Genomic DNA, 21,715 nt, shown 5'->3' with positions numbered 1-21,715 from the left:
GTGCCAGGGACCAGCTCAGGGCAGAGGATGGGCTCAGGGTGGTGGGGATGGGCTCAGGGTGCCAGGGATGGGCTTGGGGTGCCAGGAACCAGCTCAGGGTGCCAGCGATAGGCTCAGGGTGTTGGGGATGGGCTCGGGGTGCCAGGGATGGGCTCGGGGTGCCAGGGATGGGCTCAGGGTGCCAGGGATGGGCTCGGGGTGCAGGGGATGGGCTCAGGGTGCCAGGGACAGGCTTGGGGTGTTGGGGATGGGCTCAGAGTGCTCTCCCAGTCCCCTCCTCAGATGCCTCAGGAGAGCCCGGCCCTCCAGCCGCCTTTTCTGCTGGCACCGGCATATCCTTGGAGGTCCCTGGAAGTCCCTAAAATCCCTGGAAGTCCCTGAAGTCCCGGCCCCCCCGCAGGTCTGGGGACAGCCAGCTGGAGCTGTGGCAGCTCCGGGCAGCCCGGCTGCGCTCTCTGCCCCACGCAGGTGACCGCAGGGCCAGGGCCCTCCATGGGGAGCCCCGCTGGGCACTGACCTTGCCCCACAACCCCAGGGGGAGCCGCCTGGGACCCCCGGGGCTGGGATTCCTCTCTGCCGCTCCCAGGGAGCTCGGGGTGGCAGCTACATGCCGCGGGAAGGACGGACGGGGAAGGATCCCCGGGGAAGGATCCCCGGGCTCGCCGCTGTCCCGCCGCTGTCCCTGTCCTTGGGGGCACCGGCGCCGTCTAAAATTATCCCGTCCCATCCCCACCTCCCGGGCCGCTGCGGATGCCAGGCATGGCGAGGGCTCAGCACGGCCTCCCCGCCTGCTCCCGGAGCTATTTTGGGAGCAGATCCCCTTTCCCGGGGGTTGCTATTTCCGGGCGATGACACAAAAACTTCCAACACATTCACCCCCCCCCAAAAAAAAAATAAAAAAGGCGCGGAGGAGAGGAGGAGCAGGGGAGGATGATGGTGAGGATGATGAAGGCAGAGTGGGTGGGATCCAGCCCGCGGCCTTACTGCTGGTCCCAAATGATGAGGTGGAAGAGGTATTTGTAGACGTGGGCCTTCCTGGTGAGCAGGGGGCTGCACAGCTCCTTGCCGCCGTGGCTGAGGGAGCACGAGAGGTAGAAATCTTCATAACTGCGGGAGAAACGCCAAATGAGCTGGGTGAGGCCACCCGAGCCCCTAAATCCTGTCCTGAGGATGGGAACGGGGTGGTGGGGCTTTATTCGGGCCGCCAGAACCCCTAAATCCTGCCCCAAGGATGGAAAAGGTGTGGGGCCTTACCTGGATCACCACAACTCCTAAATCTTGCCCTGAGGGTGGGGAAGGAGTGGGGCTTTACCTGGGCCACCAGAACCCCTAAATCCTGCCCCAAGGATGGAAAAGGTGTGGGGCTTCACCTGGATAACCAGAGCCCCTAAATCCTGCCCCAAGGATGGAAAAGGTGTGGGGCTTCACCTGGATAACCAGAGCCCCTAAATCCTGCCCCAAGGATGGGAAAACCCAGATCATCAGAACCCCTAAATCCTGTCCTGAGGATAGAAAAGAGGAGGGCTTTACCCAGGCCACCAGAACCCCAAAATCCTTCCCTGAGGATGGGAAAACCCGGATCATCAGAACCCCTAAATCCTGCCCCAAGGATGGGAAAGGAGTGGGGCTTTACCTGGATCATCAGAACCCCTAAATCCTTCCCCAATGATGGGAAAACCTGGATCATCAGAACCCCTAAATCCTGTCCTGAGAATGGGAAAGGAGTGGGGCTTTATCCAGGCCACCAGAACCCCGAAATCCTTCCCTGAGGAGAGAGGGGTGAGGCTTTACCCAGATCATCAGAACCCCTAAATCCTTCCCTGAGGAGGAAGGGAAAACCCGGATAACCAGAGCCCCTGAATCCTGCCCCTAGGGTGGGAAAGGGGGACAGAACAGGGACAGAACGGGGACAGAACAGGGACAGAACGGGGCCATTTCCCCCCTCCCGATGTCCCCAGCACCATATGGCACGGCGCATTCCGGCACACGGGGGGGCCCTGCCATGTGGCAGGTGCCGAGCGACAATCCGGGCAGGGCTGCGACAATCCGGGCAGGGCTGCGGGGCGCGGGGGTCAGGGGCTGGCGGCATTTCCCAGGCTCGCCGCTTTGTTCGGAGCCACTCACCAAGGGGAATACATTAAGGACAAGGACAAAGGCGAGGGTTCCCCGGCGGGGCGGCTCTGCCGGCGCCGCTGTCGCCACCCCCGGTCCCCTCCCGGTCCCCCCCGCGCCGGGCACGGGCACGGAGGAGCGGAACAAAGGGGGCCACGCCGCTGGCGCGGGGCGCGGGGCCATCTGTCACCTCCCCCGGGTGGCGCGGTGGCCTCGGGATGAGCCAGCCCGGCCCGAGCTGCGGCGACATCGCGCCCTGGCTGGCAGTGCCAGCGATCCCGGGGACACGCTGGGGTCTTGGGGTGTCCCAGTGCCAGCGATCCCAGGAATGTGCTGGGATTTTGGGGTGTCCCAGTGCCAGCGATCCCGGGGACATGCTGGGGTCCTGGGGTGTCTCAGTGGCAGCATTCCCAGGAATGTGCTGGGATTTTGGGGTGTCCCAGGGCCAGCGTTCCTGGGAACACACTCTGGGATTTTGGGGTGTCCCAGTGCCAGAATTCCCAGGAATGTGCTGGGATTTTGGGGTGTCCCAGTGCCAGTGATCCCGGGAACACGCTGGGATTTTGGGGTGTCTCAGTGCCAGAATTCCCAGGAATGTGCTGGGATTTTGGGGTGTCCCAGTGCCAGAATTCCCAGGAATGTGCTGGGATTTTGGGGTGTCCCAGTGCCAGTGATCCCGGGAACACGCTCTGGGATTTTGGGGTGTCTCAGTGCCAGAATTCTCAGGAATGTGCTGGGATTTTGGGGTGTCTCAGTGCCAGCACTCCCAGGAATGTGTTGGGATTTTGGGGCGTCCCAGAGCCAGCATTCCTGGGAACACGCTCTGGGATTTTGGGACATATCAGACACATGCTGGGATTTTGGGGTGCCCCAGACACACAGTGGGATTTTGGAGTGTCCCAGTGCCAGCATTGCCAGGAACGTTTTGTTTTTTGTTGACTCTGTCAGGTTTGTTTTTTGCGCACTACTGCATTTGTATTTGTAACTTCCCTAATAAGGAACTTCTATTCCTATTCCCACATCTTCACCTGCAAACCCCTTAATTTCAAAATCATAATAATTCAGAGAGAGGGGGTTTACATTTTCCATTCCAGGGGAGGCTCCTGCCTTCCTTAGCAGCCACCTGGCTTTGCAAAGCAGGTGAGGAGCACCTTACCTGGCAGCCCAGGTGATGGGGTGAAGGCTGGGGGGCTGGTGAGGGTATTACCTGGCGGCCCAGGTGATGGGGTGAAGGCCAGGGGGCAGGTGAGGGCCTTACCTGGTGGCCCAGGTGATGGGGTGAAGGCTGGGGGGCAGGTGAGGGCCTTACCTGGCGGCCCAGGTGATGGGGATGCGGTGCGTGGCGTAGACGGTGAAGGCCAGCGGGCAGGTGAGCAGCCGCGCCTCCTGCGCCACGCCCAGCTCGCGGCTCCCGGGCGCGGCCGTCTGGAAGTCGGCGTTGAAGGTGCTGCAGTAGAGCTCCACCAGGTTGAGGATGGCGGCCGTGAGGCTCTCCACGATCCTCTCTGCGGGAGACAGGGATGGGGATCCGTCAGTGCCTCGGGGGATCCGTCAGTCCCTCAGGGAAATATGGACAGGCATCCATCAATATCTCATGGATTAATCGATCCCTCAGGGAAACACGGACAGGGATCCGTCAGTCCCTCAGGGAAACATGGACAGGGATTCATCAATCCCTCAGGGAAATGTGGACAGGGATCCGTCAGTCCCTCAGGGAAACATGGACAGGCATCCATGAATCCCTCAGGGAAACAGGGACAGGGATCTGTCAGTCCCTCAGGGATCCATCAGTCCCTCAGGGAAACATGGACAGGGATCCATGAATCCCTCAGGGAAGCATGGATGGGGATCTGTCAGTCCCTCAGGGATCCGCCAATCCCTCAGAAACAGGGGCAGGGATCAGGGTCTGTAGTCCCTAGGGTCCCTCGGGTGTGAAGTCCGTCAGCCTCAGGATCCATCACCCTCGCTGGACCACATGCCCCTACCCAGGGAAGATGGTGGATTCGTCCTCAGGGTCTCGTAGCTCCATGATTACGTCGGGAGGCGGGTCCTCCCAGTTAGGGAAGGCATCCATCCCTAGGAATCCCCTCAAGATGCATTGATTGCTCATGTATCCATCTATCCCTTAGGAATCCATGATTCCCTCAGGGATCAATCAGTTTTCAGGGAAACACAGACAGGGATCCATCGATTCTTCATGGATCCATCAGTCCCTCACGGATCCCTCAATCCCTTATGGATCCATCGATCCCTCGGGGATCCATCCCTCAAATCTGGATTTGGAACCCCCCCACGCTGCTTCCCCCCCACTCAGGGATGAATTAATGATGGGGGAATTCCAAACTTCCCATTTGGAGTAAGGGGGAATTCCAAATTTTCCATCTGGAGCTCACAAGGAGCAACAACACCCCCCAAAATCCTCCTTTTTTTTTTTTCTTTTTCAACCAGACCGGTTTCCAACCCGTTTTTTTGGCCTCAAGAACTGAAGGGGGAGGAGGGGTTTGAAGATGAAAAGCATGGCACGAACTTGAGCCCAGAAAGGGGAGCAGGAGAAGAGAAATACCTCGATTTTCCCTCTTGGCCAGAACATTTGGATCCTGTGGAGGGAAAGGAAAAAAAAAAAAGAAACACACAAAAAAAATGAGAAACCGCCAAAAAATTGAGAAACCGCAAAAAAAAAAAACAGAGAAACCACCAAAAAAAAAAAGAAGAAACCACAAAACAAAAAAAAAAAAAAAGGAGAGAAACCACAAAAAAAAAGAAGAAACCCCTGAGTGCTGCCAAGGCGGATTTTACGTAACCACCCCAGGCTGCCAGACTCAGGCTGCTCCCCGCTATTGAGGGATTTTCCACGTGGTGGAAAGGAGGGAAAAGAGCCAGATGTGACAATTTTTTTTCTCCTCCCACTCCTGGCTAAGTTCCCCGGGGTTGCAAGATAAGCGTGCGTTCTGTTTGCCATCTGCTAGAGGTGGGGCAGTTATCTTTTCTTCATTGGGCAGTTTTCTTTATCTGTTCCACGACCAATCCTCCCTCCAGGAGATACCTTCTCTTAATGGGCCATTAATTACTAATTATCTTTTCTTAATGTATTTAAATTTCCCTAATAAAGAATTGTTATTCCTATTCCCATATCTTTGCCTGAGAGCCCCTTAATTTCAAAATTATAACAATTTGGAGGGAGGGGGTTTGCATTTTCCATTTCAGGGGAGGCTCCTGCCTTCCTGAGCAGAACCTGTCTGTCCAAACCAAGACATCCACAAATCACCTTCCAGCTCAGGATAATAAAGAACTGTTATTCCTGCTCCCATATCTTTGCCTGTCAACCTCTTAATTTCAAAATTATAACAATTCGGAGGGAGGGGGTTTCAAGTGCAGAAGTTAAATTAATAATTGACATTAGTTGGAATTGGAAATTGCCATTAGGTGGAAGAAGGCAGTTTTCCACACTAGGCTAGCAGAGAGTCATTGAGGTGCTTGTAGGATGAGAAGTGGATGATTTTCTCATGCTGACAACTTCTACACAGTGTCCCAACACCTCCAAGTCCTTGCACATATTTCAGAAATAATAAATCGGTTATGCCAGTGATTCAAAAAAGCATTTTTCAGAAACACTTCAATTTCCCATTCAAAAAAATTTCGATTTCAAACTTCAAACTTCAATTCAAAATTTCAATTCAAAATTTCCAACAATTTTCCATTTCGGGGGAGGCTCCCGCCTTCCCGAGCAGAACCTGCCCGTGCAAACCAAGCCGCCCCAGGCTCACCTTCTGGATTTTGGGCTGCATTCGGGACGGGCAGGGCGGCATCTGGTTGAGGGCAGCCGTGATCTCCTGCGACTCCACGGCCGCCAGGGCGTTGCAGATGGCCATGACCGACTGGATCACCCGCTCGGCCTTCAGGGGGACATCGCCCTGCGGGGACAGGACGGCGTGGCAGCTGGGATTAGGGGGAAATTCTAGTTCTAGGGGGAGTTCTAGTTGTCTGTTAGAGGTGGGGCTGTTAGCTTTATTTCTTTATTGCTTTAGCTCTTACATTTGTATTATATCATATTATAGTATATTTATAGTAGATTTGTTTTTATAATAGTATTTATATTTTATCTCTTTATATATTATATTATATTATATTATTATATTATATTATATTATATTATATTATATTATATTATATTATATTATATTATATTATATTATATTATATTATATTATATTATATTATATTATATTATATTTCAATAGGATATTATAGTATACATTAATAGTATATTTATTTATATTTATATTTATATTTATATTTATATTTATATTTAATATCTTTATATCCTCTATATATATCTATCTATTCTATTCTATTCTATTCTATTCTATTCTATTCTATTCTATTCTATTCTATTCTATTCTATTCTATTCTATTCTATTCTATTCTATTCCATTCCATTCCATTCCATTCCATTCCATTCATCTCTTTATTTCTTCCATCCTCCCTCCAGGACATATCTTCTCTGAATGGGCCTTAATTATTAATTATCTTTTCTTAATGAGCCAATGAGTGTCCCAGCATGGCTGATCAAATTCCATCATCCCAGGGGGAGATGCTCCGCCCAGGGGGAGGAGCCAAGCATTCCCACCTGGATACAATCTGAGGATTGGGACACCACAGCAGCATTTGCCCACTGCATTCCCAGAGGGTCCAAACCCCCAGAATGTCCCCAAAATGTCCCCAAACCCCCAAACCCCCCAAAGCCATCGCTGGCCTCACCTCGGCCGCCAGGAACGCGTCCACCTCGTTGTGGAAGGTGTCGAAGAGGAGACTCAGGGCCTGCCTGGGGGACAGGGGACAGCGCTCAGCCCCGGCCAGGGGACATGTGGGCACACGTGGGGACAGTGCCACCGTGTCCCCAGCCCTACCTGCTGATGGTCTGTTTGATGGGTCGCTCCTGCAGGTGGATGTGGTGGTTGAGGGTGGATGGGCTCTGGTCATCGCTGGCCTGGGGACACAGAGAGGCTGAGCGGGGCTGCAGGGAGGTGACACCGACCCCTCGGTGTGACACTGACTCCACAGTGTCCCAGGTTGGTGGCACCCACCGTGCGGGCCAGGTCGCTGCGCACCCCTTTCCTCCTGAGCAGCTGCAGCCGGATGTCGATGTCGAATTTCCTGCAGTGCTGGATGTGCTCGTGGCTGCCCAGCGCGTGTTTGCTGTGGGGACAGGGCCACGGGCTCACCCCACACCCCAAAAACCTGCCTGGCTGCCCCAAAATCCCACCTGGGCTGCCCCAAAATCCCACCTGAGAGCCCCAAAATCCCTGGCCAGGCAGCCTTGGCTGGGGTTCACACTGAAACCAGACTTCCAGCAGGGCTGGGTGAACTTGTGCCTGCCAAACGTGCAGGGACAGACCCACAAGCTCATCCCACACCCCAAAATCCCGCCTGGGTGCCCCAAAATCCCACCTGAGAGCCCCGAGCCAGGCACTCTTGGGATGGGCTCAGAGCAAGGCTGAACTTCCAGCAGGGCTGGGTGAACTTGTGCCTGCCAAACGTGCAGGGAGAGCTCCACAGGCTCATCCCACGCCCCAAAATCCCATCTGGGTGCCCCAAAATCCCATCTGGGTGCCCCAAAATCCCACCTAGGTGCCCCAAAATCCCCTGGCCAGGCAGCCTTGGGTGGGGTTCACAGTGAAACCAGACTTCCAGCAGGGCTGGGTGAATTCGTGCCTGCCAAACATGCAGGGAGAGCTCCACAGGCTCATCCCACACCCCAAAATCCCGCCTGGGTGCTCCAAAATCCCACCTGGGTGCCCCAAATCGCATCTGCGGTGCCCCACCCCGATATCCCCCAGCCAGGCAGCCTTGGCCGGGGCTCAGGGTGGCCGCCCTGCCTGCACAGGGACCTTTGTGGCACCAGGAAATTCAGAGAATGAGGAATTGTTCTCCCTCCTTCCCCTCCGGAGCCGGGCCCGGCCTGCCAGGACCTGCCCAGGGATCCGTGGGAAGCAGGGCACGGATCTGGGAGTGGGACTGGGAGGGAATTGTGGAGCTGGGAGTGACAGGGAACCATGAATCTGGGAATGACAGGGGGAAGCCTGAGCTGGGAATGACAAGGGGAATTCTGGAAGTGGGAATGAAAGGGAGAACCCTGAGCTGGGAATGACAGGGAGAATTTTGGAGCTGGGATTGACAGGGGGAATTCTGGAGTTGGGAATGACAGGGGGAATTCTGGAGTTGGGAATGACAGAGGGAATTATGGAACTGGGAATGACAGGGGGAACACTGGAGCAGGGAATGACAGGGAGAATTCTGGAGCTGAGAATGACAGAAAGAACCCTGGAGCAGGGAGTGACAAGGAAAACCCTGGATTTGGGAATAACAGGGGGAATTCTGGAGCTGGGAATGACAGGGAGAACCATGGATCTGGGAATGACAGGGGGAATTCTGGAGCTGGGAGTCACAGTGGGAATTCTGGAGCTGGGAATGACAGAGGGAATTATGGAACTGGGAATGACAGGGAGAATTTTGGAGCTGAGAATGACAGAAAGAACCCTGGAGCAGGGAGTGACAAGGAAAACCCTGGATCTGGGAATGACAGGGGGAATTCTGGAGTTGGGAATGACAGAAAGAACCCTGGAGCTGGGAGTGACAGGGGGAATTCTGGAGCTGGGATTTATCCAGGGCTGGGATTTATCCATTCTCCGCTCCCTGACACGGCTTTTACAGAATTCTCCTCCAAAAAGCATTTTTGGCAGCTCCCAGCTGGTTTTCCAGGGGTTTGGGGGTCAGCCTGGCCGGCAGCAACATTCCCAAGACATTCCCAATGCTGCTTTTGGCAGGAGAAGCTCCAGAGGCAGGAGAAGGAGCAGAGAAGCTCCTGCTGTGCTCCCTGGATCAACCCTGGGTGTTCATCACACCCTGGAGCTCCTGCCATGAATTTTCCCTGGGTTTTCCCTGTTTTTCCCAATTTTTTCCATTTTTCTCTTCCCCTCCCCCATTTCCCCATTTTTTCCTCATTTTCCCCAGATTTCTCATTTTTTTCCCTGTTTTTTCCCTGTTTGTCCCCTTTTTTTCCCCATTTTTCCCCCATTTTTCCCTCTGCTTTTCCCCATTTTCCCCCTGTTTTCCCCCCATTTTCGCCCCGTTTTTCCCTCTGCTTTTCCCCATTTTCCCCTGTGTTTTTCCCCTCTGTTTTTCCCCCATTTCTCCTCTGTTTTTTCCCCTCCTTTTTCCCGTTTTTCCCCCAGTTTTTCCCTCGGCCACTCACTTCTGCAGGAATTCCTCGAGGCCGCAGATTTTGAGCAGGAAATCCTCGACGTCCACGGCGTGGAGCTCATCGTGGGTGTAGCACAGTGCCTGGTAGATGAGCAGGTCCACGGTGGAGGAGCCTGGGGGGAACAGGGACGGTGCCCTGAATCCTTGGGAATGGTGGGAATGGTGGGAATGGTGGGATTGGGGATGGTGGGACTGGGAGAATGGTGGGATTGGTGGGAATGGTGGGATTGGGAGAATGGTGGGATTGGTGGGAATGGTGGGATTGGAGGGAGTGGGGGAATGGTAGGGATAGGGGGATGGAGGGATGGTGGGGATGGGGGGATGGAGGGGATGGAGGGATTGGTGGGAATGGGGGAATGGTGGGAAAGGTAGGAAAGGAGGGAAAGGTGGGAATGGGGGGAATGGGAGGAATGGTGGGAATGGTGGGATTGGGGGAATGGTGGGATTGGTGGGGATGGTGGAATGGGAGGAATGGTGGGGATGGTGGGAATTGAGGATGGGTGGGATTGGGGGAATGGTGGGAATGGTGGGAATGTCAGGAACACTGGGAACAGGTGGGGGATGGAGGGAATGGTGGGGATTGGTGAGAACAACAGGGATGGTGGGGATTGGTGGAGATGGTGGGGATGATGGGAATGGGGGAGTGGTGGGAATGGTGGGATTGGTGGGCATGGGGGAATGGTGGGAAAGGCAGGAAAGGTGGGAATGGGGGAAATGGTGGGAACAGGAGGAATGGAAGGAATGCTGCGGATGGTGGGAATGGTGGGATTGGGGGAACGGTGGGAATGACGGGAACAACGGGAATGGTGGGGATGATGGGATTGGGGGAACTGGGGGAATGATGGAATGGTGGGAATGGTGGGGATGGTGGGAACAGCGGGAATGGCAGGAATGGCAGGAACAGTGGGAATGGTGGGAATGGTGGGAATGGCAGGAACAGCGGGAATGGTGTCAATGTGGGAATGGCAGGAACAGCGGGAACAGCGGATGGCAGGAAATGTGGGAATGGGGGAAAGGCGGGAACGGTGTCAATGTGGGAATTCCGCCTCCTCCCCGGGCCGGGGGCCAGCGCTCACCGTCGCAGGTGAAGGTGAGCGGCTCCCTCAGGCTGTCGCACAGCACCGTCACCTTCAGGCTGACGCCGTGGCCCGGCTGCTCGGGGCTCAGGTTCACCGCGTTCCACACCAGCCCCGAGCCACAGCAGTCCCTGGAGCCGGAGCTGGAGCGGAGCCTGCGGGAGCAGGGGTGGCTCAGGGGCCCTGCTGGGGCTGGGGGCTCCCCACGCCCCAAAAATCACCGGGGTGGCCTGGGATCCCCTTTTGGCACCACAAGGGCTCGGCACCCCTGGGAACAGCCCCTTTGGGTGGCTCTAAACCGCTTTGGGTGGCCCTGAATCCCCTTGGAGTGCCTGAAGCCTCTCAGGGTAGACCTGAATCCCCTTTTGGGGGCCCTGAATCCCTCTTGGTGGCCCTCAATCCCCTCTGGGTGGCCCTGAATCCCTTGGGCTGGCCCTAAATTGGGGGGTGGCCCCAATCCCTTTTGGGTGGCCCTGAACCCCTCTTGGTGGCCCTGAATCCTCTCAGGGTGGCCCTGAATCCCCTTCTGCGGCCATGAAACCCCTCTTGGTGGCCCTGAATCCCCTTCTCATGGCCTTGAACCCCCTTTTGCGGCCATGAAACCCCTCTCGGTGGCCCTGAATCCCCTCGGGATGGCCCCGAAGCCCATTTGGGCGTGTTTTGGGCGTGTTTTGGGTACTCACACATCCAGCATGTGACAGAATGCCGCCACCTCCTCGTCCCGCTCCTCGGACACCTCGAAGAGCTCGTAGCCATTGGCCAAGGAGTGGGGCCGGGGAGGCACCTGTGGGGCAGGGCACGAGCCCGTCAGCTGGGGGACACCCTCGGGACCCCACACCCCCCATGGGGACCCCCAGACCCCCACTGGAGCAGCCTGTGCCACGCCAGGGCCACCATGGTGGGGACAGAGGTGTCCCTCAGCGGTGTGGCCAGCATGACGGGGTATTTGGCTTGCCCGTGGCTTGGAGCGCCCCAAAAGTGGCCATTCCCAGGGATGTCCCGCAGGGAGGAGCAGCAGGATGGGCAGGGAATGTCACCGGGCTGTGGGGGTGCTGCAGGGGACACTGCCCGCTGCTGTCCCCAGCAGGGCAGGTGGCACTGCCATGCCAGGTCTGACTCACAGGACCGTTCAGTTTTGGGGTTTTGGACAGGTCTGGCTCAGTTTTGGGGTTTTGGACGCGTCTGGCTCAGGTTTTGGAGTTTTGGACAGGTCTGGCTCATGGGACCCTTCAGTTTTGTGGTTTTGGGCAAGTCTGGCTCAATTTTATGGTTTTGGACAGGTCTGGCTCAGTTTTGGGATTTTGGACAGGTCTGGCTCAGTTTTGGGATTTTGGACAGGTCTGGCTCAGTTTTGGGATTTTAGACAGGTCTGACTTACAGGACCTTCAGTTTTGGGGTTTTGGACAGGTCTGACTTACAGGACCCTTCAGTTTTGGGGTTTTGGACGCATCTGACTCATGGGATCCTGCAGTTTTGGGGTTTTGGACAGGTCTGGCTCAGTTTTTCGTGCTCTGGGCAGGGCTGCCCCATGGGACATCCCCACACTCAGATGCCTCTTCCCACATCCCACATCCCATTCCAAGGAGCCACGACGACGTCACAAGGAGAACCCACCCAGAAGGACGCCCAGCTCGGGGACATCCCAGCTCTGAATTCCCAGCTCCATCCCTCCCCAACTCCCATTCCCACCCTGGGCGGAGCCCCTCACCGGCTCCACGGAGATCCTGCGGTTCCTGTTGGCCGCCAGGTTCTTCCTTCCTCCCGCCCGGGCTCCGTAGGTGCGCGGGGGCACCTGGGGGCATGGTCTTGCTCCGAGCCACGGGCTTCCTGCTGGATTCCTTCTCCAGGATGCTCCTGCCTTCCTTCCAGCCCCGGGAACCTTCCCGCAGCGCCTCGGACTCGTAGGTGGACTTGAGGTTGAGGCAAGTGATGGCGTCCACACCGTAGGGATCCTCCTGGGAGATGCGGCGCCCCAAAAGCTTGTCCTGGGCCACCGAGAACATGTTGATGTCCCTGGGCTGGCCCTGGCCCTTGGGGGACAGCGGGGAGCGCTGGCTGCCCTCGGGACAGCCCCACAGCGGGTGCCGTGGGGGCAGCGGGGGCGGCGAGAGCTTTTTGGGGGATCCGCCGCCCTCGTGGGGCTCGGAGCCGTTGAGGGGCTCCCCGAGGAAATCCCGCTGGGAGCCCTCGAAGATGAGCAGGTAATCCCCGCTCAGGGGGCCCTTCCAGGGCTGTGGCTCCGACCGGGGCGGGCTGGGCCCGGCTGGCACTTGGGGACCCTCGGGGACGTTGGGGACGGCGTGGCTGAGCGCGGGGTCGGAGCCGGAGAGCCCCCGCGCGGCTTTGATGGCGTTCCTGTCCACGGGGTCGTCCCAGGAGATGAGGGAGCGCTCCTGGAGCTGCTCCTTCCTGGCCCGGCTCTCCTCCTTGTCCTGGCGGAGGCGGGACAGGGCGTCGTACTCCATCTGCAGCGCCTCGGCCAGCGCCAGCTCCTTGCGGCTCAGCCCCACCGACTCCAGCGCCGGCCACTGCTCGCCGGGGCCGCGGCGGCGCGACATCGACATCCTGCCGGGATCCTGCCGGGATCCTGCCGGGATCCTGCCGGGATCGGGGTCCGGAGAGCGGCACCGGCGTCAGGAGAACGGCATCCTGCTGCTCCTGGGAGCGGGACGGGTTAAGGGGTTACATGGGGAATGGGGAGAGGTGGGGAGGTCGGGAGAGGAGTTGGGAGTGGGGAAAGGTGAGGGGGTTTACAGATGGGAATGGGGAAAGGTGAGGGATTGATGGATGGGTGCCCGTGGATGCTGGGAATGGGGAAAGGTGTGGGATTGATGGATGGGTGCCTGTGGGTGCTGGGAATGGGGAAAGGTGAGGGATTGATGCTGGGAATGGGGAAAGGTGTGGGATTAATGCTGGGAATGGGGAAAGGTGAGGGATTGATGCTGGGAATGCGAAAAGTTATGGGGTTAATGGACGGGTGCCATGGATTCTGGGAGTGGGGAAAGGTGAGGGATTGATGGATGGGGGGCATGGATGCTGGGAATGGGGAAAGGTGTGGGATTAATGGGTGGGAGTGGGGAAAGGTGGGGGGTTGATGGATGGGTGCCCGTGGGTGCCCATGGGTGCTGGGAATGGGGAAAGGTGAGGGGTTAATGCTGGGAATGGGGCAAGAAGAGGGATTGATGCTGGGAGTGGGGAAAGTGTGGGGTTAATGGATGGTGGCCATGGGTGCTGGGAATGGGGAAAGGAGAAGATGGATGGGGAAGGTGAGGATTGAGGAGGCACCGATGGATGGCTGGGAATAGGGAAAGTTGTGGGGGGTGATGTGAAGAGGAAAGGTTAATGTTGGGAGGATGTGGGGTTAAAGGATGGCCCATGGGCGAATGGGGTGGGTATGGGGAAGGGAAAGGTGTGGGGTTAATGCTGGGAATGCCTCCCTCCCAAGGAAGGATTTATTCCCAACATCCCATCCAAACCAGCACAGGGAACCCCGGAATGGTTTGGCTTGGAATTCCCAGGGAATCCGTGGCTACCCTGGATCCCCGGGAGCCCCCAAGGCTGGATGGGGTTTGGGGCACCCTGGGACCATGGGAAGCGGCATGGGATGGGAATGGGATGATCCTTAGGATCTTCCAACCCAAACCATTCCAGGATTCCATAAAAAAAATCCCAATTTCAGCACTCCTGACTCGTTCCCAGCCTACAAATTCCCAGAGAATCCCTGGCTGCCCCATCCCTGGGAGTGTCCAAGGCCGGGTTTGACGGGGTTTGGAGCACCCTGGGATGATGGATGGAGTATCCCAAGGTCCTTTCCCACCCTCTGGAATCTCTGGGATAAGGAAGGCCGAGCTGGCTCAGCCCTTCCCGTGTGCCTGGAAAAAGGGAAACGAGCGGGGGCCCAGCAGGGCCAGGGGGTAAAAATAAAAATAAAAATAAAAATAAAAATAAAAATAAAAAAAAAAATAAAAATAAAAATAAAAATAAAAATAAAAAAAAATAAAAATAAAAATAAAAATAAAAATAAAAATAAAAATAAAAATAAAAATAAAAATAAAAATTTGGCTGCAGCTGCTGCTGCTTCCACTTCCCCGGGAGCCCACGGACACCAGGCAGGGAAGGGGCTGAGCTGGAATCCCAAATTTTTTTCCCCCAAAGGACAAAACCAGCCCCAGATTTGGGGAGGGCAGTGGGATCAGCCGCCCCAAACCCCACCAGGCTGCCCCAGCACCGTGATTTTATAAAAATTTCAATGATTTGAGGAAAAAAAAAAATCAGGCCCTGGCAGCAAATCCAGGGATTTTTAAGGCAGAAGGGGAAAGGAAGGAATCTCTTATTTCAGGAGAGGGAACCAGGAATGGCCTGGAAGAGCCAGGAAATTTCTGGATCTCACGGATATTCCCCAGCACCCACCCAGGCACTGCTCAGCCCTAAAAATCACCAGCAGGGACCTCCAGGTTTTGGGGTTGTGGGCAGATCTGGCTCATGAGACCTCCCATTTTTGGGGTTTTGGGTGGGTTTGGCTCATGGGACCTCCAGTTTTTGGGGTTTTTGATGAGTTTGGCTCATGGAACCTCCAGTTTTGGGGTTTTGGACAGGTTTGGCTTATGGAACCTCCTGGTTTTGGGGTTTTTGATGAGTTTGGCTCATGGAACCTCCAGTTTTGGGGTTTTTGATGGGTTTGGCTCATTGGAACTTCCAGTTTTTGGTGTTTTGGACAGGTTTGGCTCATGGGACCTCCTGTTTTTGGGGGTTTTTGATGGGTTTGGCTCATGGAACCTCCAGTTTTGGGGTTTTGGGTGGGTTTGGCTCATGGAACTTCCAGTTTTGGGGTTTTGGATGGGTTTGGCTCATGGGACCTCCAGTTTTGGGGTTTTGGACAGGTTTGGCTCATGGGACCTCCTGGTTTTCAGGGTTTTTGATGGTTTTGGCTCATGGGACCTCCAGTTTTGGGGTTTTGGGCGGGTTTCGCTCATGGAACCTCCAGTTTTTGGGGTTTTGAGTGGGTTTGGCTTATGGACCTTCCAGTTTTTGGGGTTTTGGAGGGGTTTGGCTTATGGGACCTCCTGGTTTTGGGGTTTTGGATGGGTTTGGCTCATGGAACCTCCAGTTTTTGGGGTTCAGGTGAGGTCTAGCTCCAGCGCCCCCCCCAGGCTCTCCTCTGCCCCACACAGGGCTCGGTTGATGCCCCAATTTAGGGTCAAAAGCGGCCAATCCCCTTTCCCAGTAACGACAAATGTTTTACTGGGAGCCCTAGCCACCACCATGCCCATTTTGGGGAAAGCAGGAAAATCCTAAATCCAGCCCAGGGTGTCCCCAGGTTGCTCCTGGTGGGGTTTTTGTCCTCCTGACCCCGAGCTCTGCAGGACCAGATGGTTCCTAATGAGCTCCCCAATTCCCACTGGGTTTGTCCCTTTTCCAGCCCCCCCAGCACCAGCTCATCCAGGGATTTTGGTGCTTTCCAGCTGGAAAAAGCGGCTCCAGGTGGGGCTGAGAGGTTGGGAATGTTCCCTTCCCTGGCATTTCAGGGGCCTTGCTGGCAGCCGCGGCTTTTTCCTGGAAAAGCAGAAATCCCAAAAGCTGGAAGGCGAACAGAGGGAAAAATCTGATTTTAACCCAAAAGCAACAAAGTCCCGGCTGGATTTTGCGGCTGATGAAGCTGCAGCTCCGTGCTGCTCTCCAAGACAAACATCTGCATCTCCCTTCCAGCGTGTGGGGCTGGGATTGCCACGGGAATGGGGCGGGAATGGGGGGGAATGGGGTGGGAATGGGGTTTGACCCCACAGAGCTGAGGAAAGGTCTTGCCACCACCAGGGGATGTCACTTGGGTTGGGGACACTGAGAGCAGGTGGCTCATTCTGTTCCCTTCCCAAAAGGAGCAAAAAAAAAATCCCATGGAAAAGCCCCAAAATCGCCCTCTAAGTGCTGATCCAGGAGCAGGAAGTGATGCTTGGTCAGAGCCTCTTGATACAGGGATTTATTGGGAATTTATTGGGAATTTATTGGGAATTTTAATGGGGATTTTAATGGGGATTTTAATGGGGATTTTAGTGGGAATTTTAACCAATCACTTGGGTTGGGGACACCGAGCAGGTGGCTCAGCCCCTTCCCTTCCTAAAAGGAGTAAAAAAAATCCCATGGAAAAGCCCCAAAATCGCCCTCTAAGTGCTGATCCAGGAGCAGGAAGTGATGCTTGGTCAGAGCCCCTTGATACAGGGATTTAATGGGAATTTATTGGGAATTTTAATGGGGATTTTAATGGTGATTTTAGTGGGAATTTTAGCCAATCACTTGGTTTGGGGACACTGAGCAGGTGGCTCAGCCCCTTCCCTTCCCAAAAGGAGCAAACAAATCCCATGGAAAAGCCCCGAAATTGCCCTCTAAGTGCTGATCCAGGAGCAGGAAGTGATGCTTGGTCAGGGCCCCTTGATACAGGGATTTAATGGGAATTTATTGGGAATTTAATGGGGATTTATTGGGAATTTTAATGGGGATTTTAGTGGGAATTTTAACCAGTCACTTGGGTTGGGGACACTGAGAGCAGGTGGCTCATCTTGTTCCCTTCCCAAAAGGAGCAAAAAAAAAAATCCCATGGAAAAGCCCCGAAATCGCCCTGTAAGTGCTGATCCAGGAGCAGGAAGTGATGCTCGGTCAGAGCCTCTTGATACAGGGATTTAATGTGAATTTAATGGGAATTTTTTGGGAATTTTAATGGGGATTTTAATGGGGATTTTAGTGGGGATTTTAGTGGGGATTTAAATGGGAATCTTAAAGGGGATTTTAATGGGGATTTTAATGGTGCCATGGTTAAAGGGGGCCCTGGAGCCTCCCTGATCCCGGAAAGCCTGGCAGGATCCCATGGCAGATCCCTGGCTCCCCATGGCCACGGATGGGGTCCTGGGGGCTCCTTGAGCTCCCCCATCGTCCCTTCCCCCTCTCAGGATCCCACCCGTGGGACAGGGGGAGACAGACCCCCCCCTTTTAAAGACACCCCAATTCCTGGCACCATGGTGACACCAAGGGGTCCCCAAGCAGCTCCAGACCCCACCCCAGAGCCACCTCCTGTCCCTGTCCCCGTGTCACACCCACACCTGGACTTTCGGAATCTCCCACCCCCCATGGGACCGGGGTGTTGGGGGGGCAGGGCCACCCCCGGGTGGTGCTGGAGGTGGCGTCACGCTGTCCCCGATGCCACCACCCGTGTCCTATGCAAATCTCGGCTTCCTCCTGCCACCCACCCGGGGACAGGTGGGGCTGGAGCCCTAAAAACACCCCAAAAAACATCACAGAAACACCCCAAAACCACCCCCAAAACTACCACAGAAACACCCCAAAACCACCCCCAAAACACTTTTGGAGCCGCAAATGGATCCAGCGATCCCAAATCCAGCAAATCCAACAGTCTGGATGGAAAAAAGGGATTCAGGGAGGAATGGGATCATCCCAGGGATGTGGGGAGGACTGGGATCATCCCAGGGTGAATCCCAGTGAACCCCAGTGAACCCCAGTGAATCCCAGTCAATCCCAGTACATCCCAGTAAATCCCAGTGCATCCTAGTGCATCCCAGTCAATCCCAGTCCATCCTGGTGCATCCCAGTGAACCCCAGTGCATCCTGGTGCATCCCAGTCAATCCCAGTGCATCCTAGTGCATCCTGGTGAATCCCAGTGAACCCCAGTGAACCCCAGTACATCCCAGTGCATCCCAGTCAATCCCAGTCCATCCTGGTGCATCCCAGTAAATCCCAGTGCATCCTAGTGCATCCCAGTGACTCCTAGTCAATCCCAGTACATCCCAGTCAATCCTGGTGAATCCCAGTGAACCCCAGTACATCCCAGTGCATCCCAGTGTATCCCAGTCAATCCCAGTACATCCCAGTACATCCCAGTGAATCCCAGTCAATCCCAGTACATCCCAGTCAATCTTGGTGAATCCCTGTAAATCCCACTGCATCCCAGTGCATCCTGGTGCATCCCAGTCAACCCCAGCAAATCCCAGTGCATCCTAGTGCATCCCAGTGAACCCCAGTCCATCCCGGTACATCCCAGTGCATCCCAGTAAATCCCAGTCAATCCCAGTACATCCCAGTCAATCCCAGTGAATCCCTGTAAATCCCAGTGCATCCCAGTCAATCCCAGTGCATCCCAGCCCTGCTCCCACACGGAGCACCTGCTCCCACTGCAGCAGGCTGGGAATTCCCGGCTGCAGGGTTGGAAGGGCTGATCCTCCGGATCTTCTGGATCCTCTCCCCAGCCTCCCTCCGGAATTCAGGGCTGTGCTCCGAGGTGGGGCCGGTGCCTGGCCAGGGCGGTTACCCCGGGAAATCCGGGACAGGCGGGTTCCTCACCCCAGAGCTCCCTGTTATCCCATCCCTGTCACTCTGGGAAGGAAGGATGGATTTTCCTGGGAATTCTGGGCTCCAGGCAGGTTCCCTCACCCCCATCTCCCTGTTATCCCATCCCTCCCACTATGAGAGGGAAAGGATGGATTTTCCTGGGAGATCCAGGCTCCAGGAGCATTCCCTCACCCCCCAGCTCCCTGTTATCCCATTCCTGCTGCTCTGGGAAGGAAGGACTGATTTTCCTGGGAATTCTGGGCTCCAGGCAGGTTTCCCCATCCCACAGCTCCCTGTTATCCCATTCCTGCAGCTCTGGGAAGGAAGGACTAATTTTCCTGGGAATTCCGGGCTCCAGGCAGGTTCCCTCACCCCCCAGCTCCCTATTATTCCATTCCTGTCGCTCTGGGAAGGAAGGATGGATTTTCCTGGGAATACCGAGCTCCAGGAGCATTCCCTCACCCCAGAGCTCCCTGTTATCCCGTCCCTGCCGCTCTGGGAAGCAAGGATTGATTTTCCCGGTCACGCTGGTGCTCATGGAGCCGGGCCCAGACGCCGGGAACAATCCCAGCCGTGCTCGGCCTCGCACACACGAGCAGGGAGCCCCCGGAGCTCCCTCGCCCAGCGGCAGCGGCTCCCAAACCTCTGGAATTCTGATCCACGAGATTCCCGCAGGGATCCGCAGGAGAGCAGGCATCCGGGATCCCACCAGCATCCTCACCGGAGCCTCCTGCCCCTAAACCCGTGGGGTTTTAGGGCTGGGATTGAGCTGACCCTGCTCGGCCTCACATCACGGCTGGCCTGTCCCTGTCCCTGTCCCTGTCCCTGTCCCTGTCCCTGTCCCTGTCCCTGTCCCTGCCCTGTCCCTGTCCCCAGCCGCTGACCCAAAGGGTGGCATCCCTGCCCAGGGCAGGCAGGGGGGTGGGGACCAGAGGGTCCAAAACCAAAAGCCAAGACCAAAACCGCTCCAGGATTCCGTGATCGCCGTCCCCATCCCTTCCCTATTTCTGTCCCCACCCCTGTCCCCACTGCTGTCCCTGCGGGGAGGGGACAGGACCCCAACCCCCCCCCGTCCCCTTCGCCCAACTTCGCCGTTCCTCGGGCACCATCTCATTGTTCCAAACCCCCCAAATTCCCGAGGGGACACCCCCGACCCCTCCGCGTGCCCTGGCAAGGGGCAGCCCCGCGTTCCCTTTTGGGGTTCCCTGGATGAGCCGCAGCTCTTGGGAAGCTCCGGGAAGGCGAGCGGCGCCCGCATCTCCCGCGGGAGGTGAAAATTAGGGATGCACAAACCTCCGTTTAAATAGAAAATATCATTTTTCAGCGGGGAAACCCCGGGACGAGGCGAGCAGAGTTCCCTCCGCGGCCCTACCTGCTCCGAGCGGCGGCGGCGGCGGCGGGGCCGGGGTTGCGGGAGGAGCCGGGAGGATGCGGGAGGAGCCGGAGGGATGCGGGAGGAGCCGGAGGGATGCGGGAGGAGCCGGAGGGAGGCGGGAGCTCCGCGGCGGAGGAGGCGGACAATGGCGGGCGCAGCGCGGGGCGGTGCGGGGCCATCTCCCGGCCGCGCTCCGCATTGCACAGAGCCCCGGCTGGTGTCCCCCGGTGTCCCCCTGAATGTCCCCGGGATGTTCCTCATTGCCCAGAGTCCCGGCTGGTGTCCCCCTGAATGTCCCGGAGATGTTCTTCATTGCACAGAGCTCCGGGCTGGTGTCCCTCGGTGTACCCCCGAATGTCCCCAAGATGTTCAGAGCCCCGGCTCATGTCCCTCAGTATCCCCCTGAATGTCCCTGAGATGTTCAGGCCCCGGCTCATGTCCCTGTCCCCCTGAACGTCCCCGAGATGTTGCTCATTGCCTAGAGTCCCGGCTGGTGTCCCTTGGTGTCCCCCTGAATGTCCCCGGGGTGTTCCCGGTGTCCCTCTGCATTGCACAGAGCCCGGGCTGATCCCTCGCAATGTCCCCCAGTGTCCCCCCCGTGTCCCCAGCACGCTCCGGCTGCCCCACGGAACGCCCGGGATGCTGCCGGGCAGTTAGGGGGTGCAGGAGGGAAGGTGCAGACAGCGGGGTGCAGGTCGGGGTGCAGACGGTGGGGTTCAGGGAGAAGGGGTCAGTTAGGGGGTGCAGATAGTGGGGTGCAGGTCGGGGTGCAGATAGTGGAGTGCAGAGAGAAGAACAAGCAAAGAAACCCCAGCAGCCGCGCCGTTCCTTCGCACGGGCATATTCCAGCAGCGCCACCCTCGTCAGCGGAGCCCGGATAGCTCAGTCGGTAGAGCATCAGACTTTTAATCTGAGGGTCCAGGGTTCAAGTCCCTGTTCGGGCGTTGCAGTTTTCTTCTTGTTTTTTCCCCACCCCATTATTTTTTTCCCCCAAAAAACCCTTTTTATTGCACCCGCGGCACGGCCGGCGCTGCCCGCTGGAGGGTCGCGGCTGCGCCTGCAGGGAATCGTGGCAGGAAATAAAAAAAAAAATGTATAGAAAAAGGGCAATCGCCCGAACAGGGACTTGAACCCTGGACCCTCAGATTAAAAGTCTGATGCTCTACCGACTGAGCTATCCGGGCTCTGGGTTGGCAGGCCGCTCACTGCTTTTATCATGGCACAGCGGGGCAGCTTCTCCCGGCTTTTCCGGGAATTGGGATTCGCTCCCGGCGTGCGGCTCCCTCCCCCGGCCCAAACACATCATCAGACAAAATATTCTAATTATTTCTCAAAGCATTCTAATTATTTTTCCAAATATTGTAACTATTTCTCAAAATATTCTAATTATTTCTGCCCGAGCGGCACAGCCGGCCACAAACCCAGCCCATCGCTGTTGGCATCCAGCGGTTCCCAAGCGCTGCCCCGGTGCTGGGATTAATTCGGAATTTTCCAAACACGTGGAAAATATTCCCAGCTTGGAGAGGAGCTCTGGAAATAATTCAGTCCACACCCGTGACA

General features: G+C 56.3%; 1 protein-coding gene and 2 non-coding genes across 3 annotated transcripts in view; 1 reads left to right on the top strand and 2 right to left on the bottom strand.

Moving 5' to 3' along the window:
* PIK3C2B (phosphatidylinositol-4-phosphate 3-kinase catalytic subunit type 2 beta) overlaps positions 1–20,202 on the bottom strand; it is a 30,405-nt gene extending 10,203 nt beyond the window's left edge. The window contains 13 exon segments of the mRNA XM_030965928.1: positions 985–1,107; positions 3,422–3,617; positions 4,676–4,709; positions 5,877–6,023; positions 6,871–6,934; positions 7,020–7,099; positions 7,197–7,308; positions 9,365–9,485; positions 10,449–10,603; positions 11,132–11,232; positions 12,157–12,241; positions 12,243–13,106; positions 20,153–20,202. Coding sequence (XP_030821788.1) covers positions 985–1,107; positions 3,422–3,617; positions 4,676–4,709; positions 5,877–6,023; positions 6,871–6,934; positions 7,020–7,099; positions 7,197–7,308; positions 9,365–9,485; positions 10,449–10,603; positions 11,132–11,232; positions 12,157–12,241; positions 12,243–13,012 — 1,988 coding nt within the window. The 5' untranslated portion in view covers positions 13,013–13,106; positions 20,153–20,202.
* An 824-nt stretch (positions 20,203–21,026) lies between these two features.
* Positions 21,027–21,099, top strand: TRNAK-UUU. The gene has a single exon. It is a non-coding gene; the product is annotated as a tRNA-Lys (tRNA).
* A 167-nt stretch (positions 21,100–21,266) lies between these two features.
* On the bottom strand, positions 21,267–21,339 carry TRNAK-UUU. Its single transcript has one exon. It is a non-coding gene; the product is annotated as a tRNA-Lys (tRNA).
* Between the last annotated feature and the right edge of the window lie 376 nt (positions 21,340–21,715).

Source organism: Camarhynchus parvulus, chromosome 26 (genome assembly GCF_901933205.1).
Source record: "Camarhynchus parvulus chromosome 26, STF_HiC, whole genome shotgun sequence".
NCBI lineage: Eukaryota > Metazoa > Chordata > Aves > Passeriformes > Thraupidae > Camarhynchus > Camarhynchus parvulus.
The sequence above is the reverse complement of the archived record's forward strand: the minus strand, read 5'-3'. Positions and strand labels throughout refer to the sequence as shown.